This window comes from Pseudophryne corroboree, chromosome 6, assembly GCF_028390025.1.
Source record: "Pseudophryne corroboree isolate aPseCor3 chromosome 6, aPseCor3.hap2, whole genome shotgun sequence".
NCBI classification, from domain to species: Eukaryota; Metazoa; Chordata; class Amphibia; order Anura; family Myobatrachidae; genus Pseudophryne; species Pseudophryne corroboree.
The window spans coordinates 27,559,901-27,576,132 of record NC_086449.1 but is presented as its reverse complement, the minus strand read 5'-3'; the positions used below and the strand labels follow the sequence as shown (position 1 = coordinate 27,576,132).

Here is a 16,232-nt window from a genome sequence, read left to right as displayed (position 1 = left end):
CCTGGTTGTACCATCCGTTGGACCTGTTAGGAATGCTACGCTCCTCTTATCCTGGTTGTATAATCCGTTGGACCCGTCAGGGATCCTACGCTCCTCTTACCCTGGTTGCACCATCCGTTGGACCTGTCAGGGATCCTACGCTCCTCTTACCCTGATTGCACCATCCGTTGGACCTGTCAGGGTTCCTACTCTCCTCTTACCCTGGTTGCACCATCCGTTGGACCTGTCAAGGATCCTACGCTCCTCTTTCCCTGGTTGGACCTGTCAGGGATCCTACGCTCCTCTTACCCTGGTTGTACCATTCATTGGACCTGTCAGGGATCCTACGCTCCTCTTACCTTGGTTGTGCCACCCGTTGGACCCGTCAGGGATCCTACGCTCCTCTTGCCCTGTTTGGACCATTCGTTGGACCTATCAGGGATCCTACGCTCCTCTTAACCTGGTTGGACCTGTCAGGGATCCTACGCTCCTCTTACCCTGGTTGTACCATCCGTTGGACCTGTCAGGAATGCTATGCTCCTCTTACCCGGGTTGTATCATCTGTTGGACCTGTCAGGGATCCTACGCTCCTCTTACCCTGGTTGTACCATTTCTTGGACTTGTCAGGGATCCTACGCTCCTCTTACCCTGGTTGTACCATCTGTTGAACCTGTCAGGGTTCTTACACTCCTCTTACCCTGGTTGTACCATCCGTTGGACCTGTCATGAAAACTACGCTCCTCTTACCCTGGTTGGACCTGTCAAGGATCCTACGCTCCTCTTACCCTGGTTGTACCATCTGTTGGACCTGTTAGGAATGCTACGCTCCTCTTACCCTGGTTGTACCATCTGTTGGACCTGTCAGGGATCCTACCCTCCTCTTACCCTGGTTGTACCATCAGTTGGACCTGTTAGGAATGCTACGCTCCTCTTACGCTGATTGTATAATCTGTTTTACCTGTCAGGGATCCTACGCTCCTCTTACCCTGGTTGTACCATCCGTTGGACCTGTCAGGGATCCTACGCTCCTCTTACCCTGGTTGGACCTGTCAGAGATACTACGCTCCTCTTATCCTGGTTGGACCATCCCTTTGACCTGTCAGGGATCCTACCCTCCTCTTACCCTGGTTGTATCATCTGTTGGACCTGTCAGGGATCCTACGCTCCTCTTACCCTGATTGTACCATCCGTTCGACCTGTCAGGGATCCTACGCTCCTCTTACCCTGTTTGGACTATTCGTTGGACCTGTCAGGGATCCGACGCTCCACTTACCCTGATTGTACCATCTGTTGGACCTGTTAGGAATGCTACGCTCCTCTTACCCTGGTTGTATCATTCGTTGGAACTGTCAGGAATCCTAGGCTCCTCTTACCCTGGTTGTATCATTCGTTGGAACTGTCAGAGATCCTACGCTCCTCTTACCCTGGTTGTACCACCTGTTGAACCTGTCAGGAATCCTACGCTCCTCTTAGTCTTCATATGGCGTTTTCTGCCTGGGATCACAAAGCGTTCTTCTATCGCTGCTCACCCTAGATGTGCTGGGTAAGTCTGAAATGCAATCCCACACTGCACTCATCTCTGCTCTTACCCCAGAGACCCTGCTTGCTGGGTCAGACAGAAATTGGTCCCACAAAGCTCTCTTCTTACCCTGGATGTGCCGTTTCCTGGATTCATGGGAGATCTGGTCCCTTTCTGCACAATTGTCTTCTCTTAGCGGTTTTAAAATATGCTGAGCTGAAAGCACACGGAGGGGAGGGGGGTTTCAGCTCCTCAGCACCCCATAGAGGTGTCATGGAAAATGTGCGATGTCGGCAGTATCGTAACTGGCTGCCCTGTCTGGCGGCACATCGCATAGAATTAAATGCCCCCCCCCCCATAGATTAGCATTGACCATTACAGTAACCCAGAACCTCAGTGGCTGCGTCCAGTGGAACCTCTGCAGGAACTATAATGTGTTTTCTTTTTTAATAGAAGCTTATTCAAATGTACTATGGCCACATTCTCCGCTTTGGGCAGGGCTGTCTTGTATCTGGCTACAATGCTTTAAGCTCCTCAGGAAATCAGCAATTTATGGCCACTGCTGTATGGAAAACTTTGAGAGATGCCTTGGATTAGCCTGATTTTATCATGAATAACTACATCACAGACCGACATACCCCAAAAGACATGGGGGGACTCCAGCGGCCACTGCCACCTCAAACAAGGCAGGACACAGAAAGAGGGCTTGTGGCAGCGATAGGCAAAGTCAGTCTGCTGGCCAACATGAGACCAGATAATGTGAGAATATCTGTGATGTGCCGGACAACCACCTCATCCTCATGGGAAATTAAGTTGGGTAAAAGAAAAAAAAAGTATAGTACGCTCGAAATCCCTCCACACTACAGAGAGACAGCAAAAAGAGACAGGAGGCACATAGACAGCTTCGGTATAGGTGCTAGATGTCTACAAGATAGGGCATGTATGAGGAGCAATTTGGGTGAAGAGCATGAGCTAAATCCGGGCAAGATGGTGAATGCATCAATGGCACACGCGTTTCATGGAAAGACGCTTTTTTGACAACGCATTTGTTTTTCTTTGGAGTTATTATTATGGGACATCTGCAGACACAGGGCTGATAAGACAAGGAGAGATTTGTACCCATTGTAATACCTCTGTAACAGGCAGTATGGGCCTATGGGAAGTGTGATGTCTCCATATCTACAACAGAAACCTAACAACTCCTCTTCTCTCTTTTCTCCTCTTCTGTCCTTCACCCCTCCATCCAGCTTACCTTTATGTAGAACAGCGTTGGCTGGCTTGTTTCCCGCCAGGGACTCCTTGGACAAGTGTTGGTGGCTTTCAGCCAGACATTCAACCTCTGAGAAGCGGGCATTGAGGGCCATAGCAGGATGAGAGGGGTCCTGTGTCATATTCAGATAGGCTGCACGACGCAGCTGCTCCTCGATAACCAGAGCCTGTTCCAACAGCTGAGAGTGTAGAAGAGAAATAGGAGATTGGAACGTGTAGAAACAAGACACAACAGGAAGCAGCAGGAACAGTAGAAATGCAGTATATAGGAACACAGAGCCACGCGTTTCACATATACAAAATGTGTGGGTGCTGGGTGGAGTGAATGGTGGGTCTCATAGGGGAGGGCCCCTAACAAGAAGCTGCTTTTGGGATAGGTGTTATCTCACCCTGAATATAGGTGATAATTCTGGTTAGACTCAAGAAAGGAAAAAGCTACTGATGAGTCAGCAACCTCATCAGTATTGGGAATAGAATGGCCAAAATGTAAAGAAAGGTCAGAAGTACCTGGTATGTTTACATTGGGGGAAAAAATTATTTATATCTATATATCTAAATCTATCTCTCTCTCTCTCTATATATATATGTATATATATATATATATATATATATATATATATATATATATATATACATACATATATATATATATATATATATATATATATATATATACACACACACACATATATATATGGAAAAGACAGCACTCAAAGAAAGATATAACAAACAAAACAAATGGTGGTGCAATGTCAAAAAATGGTTAATACTGACAATCACTTTTCCCATGTAATGAAAAAGAAAAACCAGCACTCACTTTTAGAGATAAAAACAATGATTTATTATTCATAATGATTCCATTGCATATAGACTGGAGAATAAATAATTGTTTGTGTGTGTGTGTGTGTGTGGGGGGGGGGGGGGGGTTACCTCTAAAAGTGAGTGCTGGTTTTTCTTTTTTCATTACTTTCATTACTTGGGAAAAGTGATTGTCAGTATTAACCCTTTTTTGACTTTGCACCACCATTTGTTTTGTTTGTTATATCTTTCTTTGTGTGCTGTCTTTTCCATATATATATATATAAAATCTATTATGAAAGGTGGTGTTGATATGATGCACAGGTCTTGAACGGTCATTTAGTCGACGGACTGGTTTGAACATTTTCATTGACCTTTCATTGTTTCCATGATGAAGTATTGATGCACTTTGAGTGCTATGATGGCTGAAGATATAGTCATGTTTTTTTGCTGAGCCACCAGTGTACACACAATTATTATAATTTTCTTCCCCCCTTTATCAACCCATGGGGGACACTGGTACCATGGTTAAATTTCAAATTTGCCCCTTCGGGTGGCCATGCCCACAGCACATTCAGACCAAAGCTGACAGCCTTGGCTGCAAAAACAATAAAACTTGCTGACCTGGCAGAATGTACCATGTAATTTTAAGGGAAAGGTTTCCTGGACCCAATATAAGTCTGGCGTCATCCATCTAGTTATCGTCTTCTATAAGCAGGAAAACCTCTTTCGTGGATGTCAAGCAGGACCAAATATATCTTCCTGCAGACACTGAAGGCAGTACACATGATGTAGTATAAAAGGTCATCGTAGAAGCCCCCAATCTGAATCCTGGGATTATAAAGGTCACAGCAGGACGTGGGGTACAAAGGATGTTGAAAGCTAAGGCTCTGAGAATAAAAGGAGCCTATATACTGCATAGTACCAGTATCCACCACTAGCAGGAAGGAAAAATAAGATTTTAAACCTACCGGTAAATCTTTTTCTCGTAGTCCGTAGAGGATGCTGGGGACTCCGTAAGGACCATGGGGATAGACGGGCTCCGCAGGAGATATGGGCACTTCAAGAAAGACTCTAGGTCTGGGTGCGCACTGGCTCCTCCCTCTATGCCCCTCCTCCAGACCTCAGTTAGAGAAACTGTGCCCAGAGGAGACGGACAGTACGAGGAAAGGATTTTTGTTAATCCAAGGGCAAGATTCATACCAGCCACACCAATCACACCGTATAACTTGTGATATACTACCCAGTTAACAGTATGAAAACAACATAGCATCAGTCCAAGACCAATGAAAATTATAACAAAAGCCTTATGTAGGCAAAACTATATACAAGTCTTGCAGGAGTAGTCCGCACCTGGGACGGGCGCCCAGCATCCTCTACGGACTATGAGAAAAAGATTTACCGGTAGGTTTAAAATCTTATTTTCTCTTACGTCCTAGAGGATGCTGGGGACTCCGTAAGGACCACGGTGATTATACCAAAGCTCCAAAAACGGGCGGGAGAGTGCGGATGACTCTGCAGCACCGATTGAGCAAACAGGAGGTCCTCCTCAGCCAGGGTATCAAACTTATAAAACCTCGCAAGGTGTTTGAACCCGACCAAGAAACCACTCGGCCCAGCTGTAGACCCGTTACCCCTCGGGCAGCCGCCCAAGAAGAGCCCACCTTCCTAGTGGAATGGGCCTTGACCAATTTAGGTAACGGCAATCCAGACGTTTCACGCTCGCTGAATCGTGTTACAGATCCAGTAAGCAATAGTCTGCTTTGAAGCAGGAGCGCCAACCTTGTTGGCTGCATACAGGACAAACAGTGCTTCTATATTTTCTGACTCTAGCCGTTCTGGCTACGTAAATTTTCAGAACCCTGACTACATCAAGGAACTCGGAATCCTCCACGCGTAGCCACAGGCACCACAATAGGTTGGTTCATATGAAAAGATGACACCACCTTAGGCAAGAATTGAGGACGGTTCCGCAATATCCATATGGAAAAAAAACAGATAGGGGCTTTTATGAGACAAAGCCGCCAATTCCGACACTCGCCTAGCCGAAGCCAAGGCTAACAACATGACCACCTTTCAAGTGAGATATTTTCACTCCACCATTTTAAGTGGTTCAAAACAGTGCGCCTTAAGGAACTCAACACCACGTTAAGGTCCCAAGGCTCCACCGGAGGTACAAAAGGAGGCTGAATATGCAGCACTCCCTTCACAAAAGTCTGTACTTCTGGGAGAGAAGCCAATTCTTTTTAAAACAAATTGGATAAGGCCGAAATCTGAACCTTAATGGAGCCTAATTCTAGGCCCAAATTCACTCCAGTTTATAGGAAGTGAAGGAAAACGGCCCAGATGGAATTCTTCCGTAGGAGTATTCCTGGCCTCACACCAAGAAACATATTTTCGCCATATACGGTGATAATGTTTAGTTGTCACGTCTTTCCTAGCCTTTATCAGCGTAGGAATGACCTCATCCGGAATGCCCTTTTCCGCTAGGATCCGGCGTTCAACCGCCATGCCATCAAACGCAGCCGCGGTAAGTCTTGGAACAGACCGAGCCCCTGTTGCAACAGGTTCTGTCTTAGAGGAAGATGCCACTGATCTTCTGTGAGCATTCTCCTGCAGATCCGGATATCAGGCCCTTCGTGGCCAATCTGGAACAATGAGAATTGTCTGCACTCCACACAGACCGACTGGAACACCCACGGTGTCACTAGGGCGTCCACAGCTACCGTCTGAGGGTCTATTGACCTGGCGCAATATCTTTTCAGCTTTTTGTTGAGGCGGGACATCCTCATGTCTATTTGGGCAGTCCCTACTGACTTGCAATCTGTGTGAAGACTTCCTGATGAAGTCCCCACTCCTGGATGCAGGTCGTGTCTGCTGAGGAAGTCTGCTTCTTAGTTGTCCACTCCTGGAATGAACACTACTGACAGTGCGCTTACATGATTTTTCGCCCAGCGAAGAATCCTGGTGGCTTCTTGCCACTCTGCTCCTTGTGCCGCCCTGGCGGTTTACATGAGCCACTGCAGTGATGTTGTCTGATTGGATCAGTACTGGTAAGTAGCGAAGCAAGGTCTCCGCTTGACGAAGGGCGTTGTATATGGCCCTCAGCTCCAGAACGTTGATGTGAAGATAAGTCTCTTGACTTGACCCAAGACCCTGGAAGTTTTTCTCCTGTGTGACTGCTCCCCAACCTCAGAGGCTCGCGTCCGTGGTCACCAGAATCCAGTCCTGAATGCCAAACCTGCGGCCCCCTAGAAGGTGAGCACCCTCACAGGAGAGATACCCTGGCCCTGGGGGACAGGGTGATCAACTGATGAATCTGTAGATGTGATTCGGACCACTTGCCAGTAGGTCCCGTTGGAAGGCTTTGTATGATGCCACCTTCTTTTCCAGGACTCGAGTGCAGTAATGCACTGACATCTGTTTTGGCTTCAATAGGTTCCTGACCAGAGTCATGAGTTCCTGAGCCTTTTCTATCTGCAGATAAACCCTTTTCTGGACCGTATTCAGAATCATGCCCAAGAAAGTCAGACCAGTTGTAGGAATCAACTGCGACTTCGGGATATTGAGAACACAGCTGTGTTGCTGTAACACCTTCAGTGAAAGTGATACTAATTGCGACATCCTGCTTGCGCAGGAGCACCATGATTTCCGCCATTACCTTGGTGAAAATCCTCGGTGGAAAACCCTGGTAATGACAACCTGTACCGCAAATCTTAGGTACGCCTGATGAGGTGGATATATGGGAACATGAAGGTATGCATCCTTTATGTCCAGGGATACCATAAAATCTCCCCCTTTTCTAGGCTGGCGATGACCGCTCTGAGCGATTGCACCTTGAAGTTGAACCTTTTCAAGTATAGGTTCAAGGATTTTAAATGTAAAATGGGTCTGACCGAACCGTCCGGTTTCGGGACTACTAACAGGGTTGATGTAGAAGTAGGGGAACATTGACCACCACCTGTTGATGATACACTTTGTGAATTGCATTTAACAGTCGCTCCCCTTCTGGGGGAGAAGCTGTTAAGGCCGATTTGAGAAACCGGCGAGGAGACACTTGTTCGAACTCCAGCTTGTAACCCTGGGAAATAATTTCTATCGCCCCGGGATCCACCTGTGAGTGAACCCAGATGTGGCTGACCAGTCAAAGACGTGCCCCCCCTGTGGCGGACTCCCTCAGCGGAGTTCCCGCATCACGCTGTGGATTTTATAGAGGCCGGGGAGGACTTCTGCTCCTGGGAACTAGGTGTGGTTGGCAGCTTGTTTTCCCTGACCTTACCTCTGGCAAGAAAAGACTATCTTCGTACTCTCTTGTTTTTATATAACCGAAAGGACCGCATGTGTTAATGTGGTGCTTTCTTAGGCTGTGAGGAAATACATGGCAAAAATGTTATTCAGTTGCCGTAGTTGTGGAGACCAGGTCCGAGAGACCTTCCCCAACCAATTCCTCACCCTTGTAAGGTAAAACCTCCATATGCCTTCTGTCCATTGCCGGGTCCATAGGACTTGTCTAGCAGAAATCGACATAGCGGTGATTTCTAGAACTCAGTAGGCCAATGTCTCTTTGAGCATTGCCCATATATAAGACAGCATCTTTAATATGACCCAGGGTCTATAAACCGGTATGCTTATCCAGGGTATTAATTTCCGTCGATAAGGTACCTATCCTTGCTGCTACAGCGCTACAAACCCAAGCCGACACGAACGCCGGGTTGAGTAAGTTACTAGATTGTGTAAATGGACTTCCAGGTAGCCTGCTGTCTGCGATCTGCAGGATCCCTGAGGGTAGCCATAATGTCAGCGCTACCTTTTTTGGATAAGCGTGTCCAAGCTTTTTTCCCTCTTAGTCGGGAAAGGATACGCCCTAAGAATCCATTTTTGGGAATCTGCAGTTTCTTGTCTGGAGATTTCCAAGCCTTTTCAATAACTTGTTTATGAGATGGGGGAAAGTTTACCTCAGGTTTCTTTCCCCTATACATGTGTACCCTCGTGTCAGGGACAGGGGGTTTGATATGCAAATCATCTTTTATTACAATAATCATATATTGAATACTTTTAGCCAATTTTGGCTGTAACTTTGCATTATCGTAGTCGACACTGGAATCAGAATCCGTGTCGGTATCTGTGACTATTATTTGGGATAGTGGGCACTTTTGTGACCCTGAAGGCCCCTGTGACATAGGGACAGACATGGGTTGACTCCCTGGCTGTTCCTTCTCATTTTTTTGTGCCATAAATTTACATTAGCACTTAAAACATTCCACATATCCATCCAGTCAGATGTCGGTGTTGTCGACGGAGACACCACATTCATTTGTTCCCCTCCTCCCTAGAAGAGCCTTTTACCTCAGACATGTCGACACACGCGTACCGACACACCACACACTCAGGGAATCCTCTTATCTGAAGACAGTTCCCCCACAAGGCCCTTTGGAGAGACAGAGAGAGAGTATGCCAGCACACTCCCCAGCGCTATATGACCCAGGAAAAAACACAATAAACATATGTTTACCCAGTAGCGCTGTGTATAAATGTATATATGCGCCTAATTATGTGCCTCCCCTCTTCTTTAAAACCCTCTTTAACCGTGGTATAAGCAGGGGAGAGTCCAGGGAGCTTCCTCTCAGCTGTGCTGTGGAGAAAATGGCGCTGGTGAGTGCTGAGGGAGAAGCTCCGCCCCCTCGGCGGCGGGCTTCTGTCCCGCTCAAATACACTGAAAACTGGCGGGGGCTCTTATATATATATATATATATATATATATATACAGTGGCCAGCTGTATATATACTATTTTTGCCAGAAAAGAGGTTAATATGCTGCCCAGGGTGCCCCCCCTGCGCCCTGCACCCTTACAGTGACTGCCGTGTGTGAGGTGTATGGGAGCAATGGCGCACAGCTTCACCGCTCTGCGTTACCTCAGTGAAGATCATGAAGTCTTCTGCCGCCTCTGAAGTCTTCTTTTCTTCTCATACTCACCCGGCTTCTATCTTCCGGCTCTGTGAGGAGGACGGCGGCTCGGCTCCGGGATGAACTCCAGGGTGAGACCTGTGTTCTGACTCCCTCTGGAGCTAATGGTATCCAGTAGCCTAAGAAGCAGAGCCTTGAAACTCACAGAAGTAGGTCTGCTTCTCTCCCCTCAGTCCCTCGATGCAGGGAGTCTGTTGCCAGCAGGCTCCCTGAAAATAAAAAACCTACAAATATACTTTCTGTCAGAAAGCTCAGGAGAGCTCTCTGAAAAGCACCCAGTCTCCACTGGGCACAGTATCAAACTGAGGTCTGGAGGAGGGGCATAGAGGGAGGAGCCAGTGCGCACCCAGACCTAGAGTCTTTCTTGAAGTGCCCATGTCTCCTGCGGAGCCCGTCTATCCCCATGGTCCTTACGGAGTCCCCAGCATCCTCTAGGACGTAAGAGAAAAATGAATGGTCACACTAGGTTGTGTTTTGCCTTCATCAGGATCAGCACAGTTAGGCCTCATGAACGGACCTGCACCTTTCTGTCCACCATACTATGTAACTACTGTAGATGCTGATTGGGCCTGTTGACCTCTCTGCTAGAAATGATGCAATGCTTGCAGGCGACGGGTTGTTCTAGGCCTCTGAGCGATGCAATGCTCAGGGGTATAAGCTGGCTTTACTATGCTAACATGCTACCTCTGCTCATCATATACATACAGACATCACCGAGAAGGAAAAACAAAATTAAGTATACCGTAAAAAGTGATTTGTAAATAAATGAGTCAAAAAAAAAAAAGATTTAAAAGAAAGAAGAAAGGAGGAGTAGATGGTACCAGAAAAAGGAGGAAGGTAAAGGGGAAAATGCTGCAGTTAATATATCGCCAAAAAATAAACAAAAAATTGTTGCTTGGAATCCTGACACGCTCGGACACGTGAGAGATTCTAGTGTGAGAACAAGAAAGGGTACACGGTATAAAGAGTCTATTAGAGAGGAAAGGATGGATGTTACATAGGTGGGAAATGCAGAGGTGCCGCACCTTGAATCGTCTAGCTAGGAACTTGTTCTTCATCTCCAGGAAGTTCCCCTTGTTGGTCTCGGATTTAAACGGCTCGTTAATCATAGAAAAGGGAGGGTCGTTCTGGAGGTCTTGCCACCGCGCGTAACCGTGTCTATGAGAGGGCTAAGGAAAGACTAGAAAAGCAAGACGGCAAAACCCAACCAAGAAAGTCAGCTCCATCTACACCGTCCAACCAACAAATCACACTGAGAAACGGTTTCTTTTTAATTAAATTGCGCAATCTGTTACATGCTTTTGATTGTGCTACATAGTTACTTTTCACATATCTTCTTTTCCTCTGGTTAGACTTGCTACTATGTGACAATACTGATGTTTGTTATTGCTGCATGGTGTAGTCTGATCAATAGTTTTAGTTTTAGACCAAAACTGAAAAGTCATTTTTTTTGTGGCCTACACTAGTAGAATCGGATGTTAAAAGATCCACGGCGTACTTGGTCATTCTCGCTAGAAAAAACACACTGTGAAAAGACCAGTTCGAACGACGCAATGAGGGGTCGGTGGCATCGAGGGGCTCCCTCAACCCTGCCAGACTGGTCTTATGTCAGACGCCGCACTGCCGGCCGGAGCAAAATGAGCGACGCTGCCGTCTGGACAGCGGGTAAGTCTGGCAGACTCATTCTCTCTAGGATAAGTACTGTAACACTGTGCAAATAACAAGCAAGGATACACCACAACTCCGGCCAGCAGCCAGTAATCGTGTCGGCGGTGCCAGATCTCGTTCAGCCTGCCAGAGCAGATGGCTGCCCGCTCCTCATTCTGCCACAAGGTGTGAAGTTCTGAAGGCAAGAAAAGGGCACATGTTTAGCAATCCCCTCCCCTGGATCCCATCCTTTCATACCCAACCGCAAGTAACCCCCCTACTTTACCTGTGAAACCCCCATCAGCGATATTAAACATGAACCGAGGCCGCTCCAGACGGATCTCCTCCTTCCTCCCGTTGCTGTTCCTCAGCTCTTCCCGCTGTTGGCTGTTGGGCTTCGCGTCTTTCAGCGCCTCCCTCTCACATCTCACCTCCTCTGGCCCTGAGAGGCAGGAGAACATCGTGTGGGACAATCAGGATCCCCACCTAGTAACCTGAGCTAAACATTTCCACTTGTGACCATGAATGGCACACAAATGCAAAGGAAGCACTTAATGGGCACAGAACCTGTGGGGAACACTTACCCCTGGGCGCCTCTCCCTGCCCCATGTCCGGCCTCTCTGCTGCAGCTGTCAGCTCTTTCTCAGTGGCCCCATCTTGTGGTTTCTCCGCCTGAGGAGCTGTAGGACCACATAGATTAAACAAACCTTAGCACACGGAGCACTGTGCAGCAGAACACTATGCTCAGATGACACTATCTCAGGCATTGTGTGTACGCACCATTCTTCTCTTCCAGGACTGGGGTCTGTTTCCCCACCTCTGGCCTCCCTGGGTGCAAGTCTGGTGGGTCTACGGGGGGTTTCTCATCGCTCTTCTCTGCAACAGCGTTGGAAGATGGGCTGGCTGGATCCTGAGGGCTCGGGGTCTAGAGGAGGAACAGAAGCAGATAGGTCAAATACCAGCCCTGGTGTCTCAACCACATTACATACATCCTTCCAGTGATCCTGTGGTAACCTTGGTGTATCCAGTTAGTTGCAGTAGTTGGAGATAGAGGCAAAGAGAAAGAGACAAAGAGCGAGAGAGGGAAGAGAAGAAAAAGGTGAGAGAGAAGACAGAGGGAGGCAGGGGATAGAGAGGAGAAAGAATAAAGAGACAAGGAAGAAAGTTGTGAGGAGATTGAGAGATTAGGAACGGAGGTTGGTTAGAGGGAGATACAGCATTACATGACACGGTATATAAGTATTTCTCAAACCCGCTACTCGTGGAACCCTAACAGTACAGGTTTTCCAGATCATCTAGCTGGAGCACGGGTGTTTTAATTGACAAACACAATAGACCTGCAAGCTGGTACTACTTATTCCTGAGGATACCTTAAAAACATGCCCTGCAAGGGCTCCATGAAGACGAAGACCGAGAAACACACGGCAGGCCACTATAAGCCTGGAGTCACATCTGCTGAGGCTGAGCCTCACTTGTACAAATCTTATACCCCATCCTCTCGTTCCTTCTAGTTCCGCAGTTACATATGTGCCATCCTGTTACACAGCATGGTCTTACCCTCACACTCGCTGCGTTTGGCCCCTCCACCTCTTTCTTCTCTGTTCCTTTCTCCCTCTCTTCTCTGCCCTCCGTCTCCTCTCCTTTATCAACAGGGGTCCCCCCATTTTCTGCACGCTCACTTGGGGCTGGAGTGGCTAAAAAGCAAACACACAAAGTATGAGAAATGCATTAAATAAGAATTTACTTACCGATAATTCTATTTCTCATAGTCCGTAGTGGATGCTGGGGACTCCGAAAGGACCATGGGGAATAGCGGCTCCGCAGGAGACTGGGCACAAAAGTAAAAGCTTTAGGACTACCTGGTGTGCACTGGCTCCTCCCCCCATGACCCTCCTCCGAACCTCAGTTAGGATACTGTGCCCGGACGAGCGTACACAATAAGGAAGGATTTTGAATCCCGGGTAAGACTCATACCAGCCACACCAATCACACCGTACAACTTGTGATCTGAACCCAGTTAACAGCATGATAACAGAGGAGCCTCTGAAAAGATGTCTCACAACAATAATAACCCGATTTTTGTAACAATAATTATGTACAAGAATTGCAGACAATCCGCACTTGGGATGGGCGCCCAGCATCCACTACGGACTATGAGAAATAGAATTATCGGTAAGTAAATTCTTATTTTCTCTGACGTCCTAGTGGATGCTGGGGACTCCGAAAGGACCATGGGGATTATACCAAAGCTCCCAAACGGGCGGGAGAGTGCGGATGACTCTGCAGCACCGAATGAGAGAACTCCAGGTCCTCCTCAGCCAGGGTATCAAATTTGTAGAATTTAGCAAACGTGTTTGCCCCTGACCAAGTAGCTGCTCGGCAAAGTTGTAAAGCCGAGACCCCTCGGGCAGCCGCCCAAGATAAGCCCACCTTCCTTGTGGAGTGGGCATTTACAGATTTTGGCTGTGGCAGGCCTGCCACAGAATGTGCAAGCTGAATTGTACTACAAATCCAACGAGCCATAGTCTGCTTAGAAGCAGGAGCACCCAGCTTGTTGGGTGCATACAGGATAAACAGCGAGTCAGATTTTCTGACTCCAGCCGTCCTGGAAACATATATTTTCAGGGCCCTGACTACGTCCAGTAACTTGGAATCCTCCAAGTCCCTAGTAGCCGCAGGCACCACAATAGGCTGGTTTAAGTGAAATGCTGAAACCACCTTAGGGAGAAATTGAGGACGAGTCCTCAATTCTGCCCTGTCCGTATAAAAAATTAGGTAAGGGCTTTTATAGGATAAAGCCGCCAATTCTGAAACACGCCTGGCTGAAGCCAGGGCTAACAGCATTACCACTTTCCATGTGAGATATTTTAAGTCCACAGTGGTGAGTGGTTCAAACCAATGTGATTTTAGGAACCCCAAAACTACATTGAGATCCCAAGGTGCCACTGGAGGCACAAAAGGAGGCTGTATATGCAGTACTCCCTTGACAAACGTCTGAACTTCAGGAACTGAAGCTAGTTCTTTTTGGAAGAATATTGACAGGGCCGAAATTTGAACCTTAATGGACCCTAATTTTAGGCCCATAGACAGTCCTGTTTGCTGGAAATGCAGGAAACGACCCAGTTGAAATTCCTCTGTAGGGGCCTTCCTGGCCTCACACCACGCAACATATTTACGCCAAAAACGGTGATAATGTTGCACAGTTACATCCTTCCTGGCTTTGATCAGGGTAGGGATGACTTCATCCGGAATGCCTTTTTCCTTCAGGATCCGGCGTTCAACCGCCATGCCGTCAAACGCAGCCGCGGTAAGTCTTGGAACAGACATGGTCCCTGCTGGAGCAGGTCCTTTCTTAGAGGTAGAGGCCACGGGTCTTCCGTGAGCATCTCTTGAAGTTCCGGGTACCAAGTCCTTCTTGGCCAATCCGGAGCTACTAGTATAGTCCTTACTCCTCTCCTTCATATGATTCTCAGTACCTTGGGTATGAGAGGCAGAGGAGGGAACACATACACTGACTGGAACACCCACGGTGTTACCAGAGCGTCTACAGCTATTGCCTGAGGGTCCCTTGACCTGGCGCAATGTCTGTCCAGTTTTTTGTTGAGGCGGGACGCCATCATGTCCACCTTTGGTTTTTCCCAACGGTTCACAATCATGTGGAAGACTTCTGGGTGAAGTCCCCACTCCCCCGGGTGGCGGTCGTGCCTGCTGAGGAAGTCTGCTTCCCAGTTGTCCACTCCCGGAATGAACACTGCTGACAGTGCTATCACATGATTTTCCGCCCAGCGAAGAATCCTTGCAACTTCCGTCATTGCCCTCCTGCTTCTTGTGCCGCCCTGTCTGTTTACGTGGGCGACTGCCGTGATGTTGTCCGACTGGATCAACACTGGCTGACCCTGAAGCAGAGGCCTTGCCTGACTTAGGGCATTGTAAATGGCCCTTAGTTCCAGGATATTTATGTGAAGTGACGTTTCCATGCTTGACCACAAGCCCTGGAAATTTCTTCCCTGTGTGACTGCTCCCCAGCCTCTCAGGCTGGCATCCGTGGTCACCAGGACCCAGTCCTGAATGCCGAATCTGCGGCCCTCTAGAAGATGAGCACTCTGTAACCACCACAGGAGAGACACCCTTGTCCTTGGAGACAGGGTTATCCGCTGATGCATTTGAAGATGCGATCCGGACCATTTGTCCAGCAGATCCCACTGAAAAGTTCTTACGTGGAATCTGCCGAATGGAATCGCTTCGTAAGAAGCCACCATTTTTCCCAGGACCCTTGTGCATTGATGCACTGACACTTGGCCTGGTTTTAGGAGGTTCCTGACTAGGTCGGATAACTCCCTGGTTTTCTCCTCCGGGAGAAACACCTTTTTCTGTACTGTGTCCAGAATCATCCCTAGGAACAGCAGACGTGTCGTCGGAATCAGCTGCGATTTTGGAATATTTAGAATCCATCCGTGCTGTCGTAGTACTACTTGAGATAGTGCTACTCCGACCTCTAACTGTTCTCTGGACCTTGCCCTTATCAGGAGATCGTCCAAGTAAGGGATAATTAAGACGCCTTTTCTTCGAAGAAGAATCATCATTTCGGCCATTACCTTGGTAAAGACCCGGGGTGCCGTGGACAATCCAAACGGCAGCGTCTGAAACTGATAGTGACAGTTCTGTACCACAAACCTGAGGTACCCTTGGTGAGAAGGGCAAATTGGGACATGGAGGTAAGCATCCTTGATGTCCAGAGACACCATATAGTCCCCTTCTTCCAGGTTCGCTATCACTGCTCTGAGTGATTCCATCTTGAATTTGAACCTTTGTATGTAAGTGTTCAAGGATTTCAGATTTAAAATAGGTCTCACCGAGCCGTCCGGCTTCGGTACCACAAACAGCGTGGAATAATACCCCTTTCCCTGTTGTAGGAGGGGTACCTTGATTATCACCTGCTGGGAATACAGCTTGTGAATGGCTTCCAATACTGCCTCCCTGTCGGGGGGAGACGTTGGTAAAGCAGACTTCAGGAACCGGCGAGGGGGAGACGTCTCGAATTCCAATTTGTACCCC

At 47.9% G+C, this 16,232-nt stretch overlaps 1 protein-coding gene across 5 annotated transcripts in view; it reads right to left on the bottom strand.

The window, feature by feature from the left end:
• CHD3 (chromodomain helicase DNA binding protein 3) overlaps nucleotides 1-16,232 on the bottom strand; it is a 74,480-nt gene that overhangs the window by 4,405 nt on the left and 53,843 nt on the right. For 2 of the 5 annotated variants that reach the window (XM_063930822.1, XM_063930824.1), the window contains exons 31-38: nucleotides 12,735-12,871; nucleotides 11,958-12,102; nucleotides 11,762-11,857; nucleotides 11,464-11,619; nucleotides 11,265-11,373; nucleotides 10,556-10,688; nucleotides 2,751-2,946; nucleotides 1,628-1,714 (exon numbers count right to left, since the gene is read on the bottom strand). In XM_063930822.1, the coding sequence (XP_063786892.1) occupies nucleotides 1,628-1,714; nucleotides 2,751-2,946; nucleotides 10,556-10,688; nucleotides 11,265-11,373; nucleotides 11,464-11,619; nucleotides 11,762-11,857; nucleotides 11,958-12,102; nucleotides 12,735-12,871 (1,059 nt within the window). Of the gene's footprint in view, nucleotides 1-1,402; nucleotides 1,529-1,627; nucleotides 1,715-2,750; nucleotides 2,947-10,555; nucleotides 10,689-11,264; nucleotides 11,374-11,463; nucleotides 11,620-11,761; nucleotides 11,858-11,957; nucleotides 12,103-12,734; nucleotides 12,872-16,232 lie in introns of all 5 variants that reach the window. The other 3 variants (XM_063930823.1, XM_063930826.1, XM_063930825.1) reach the window with 2 other exon arrangements.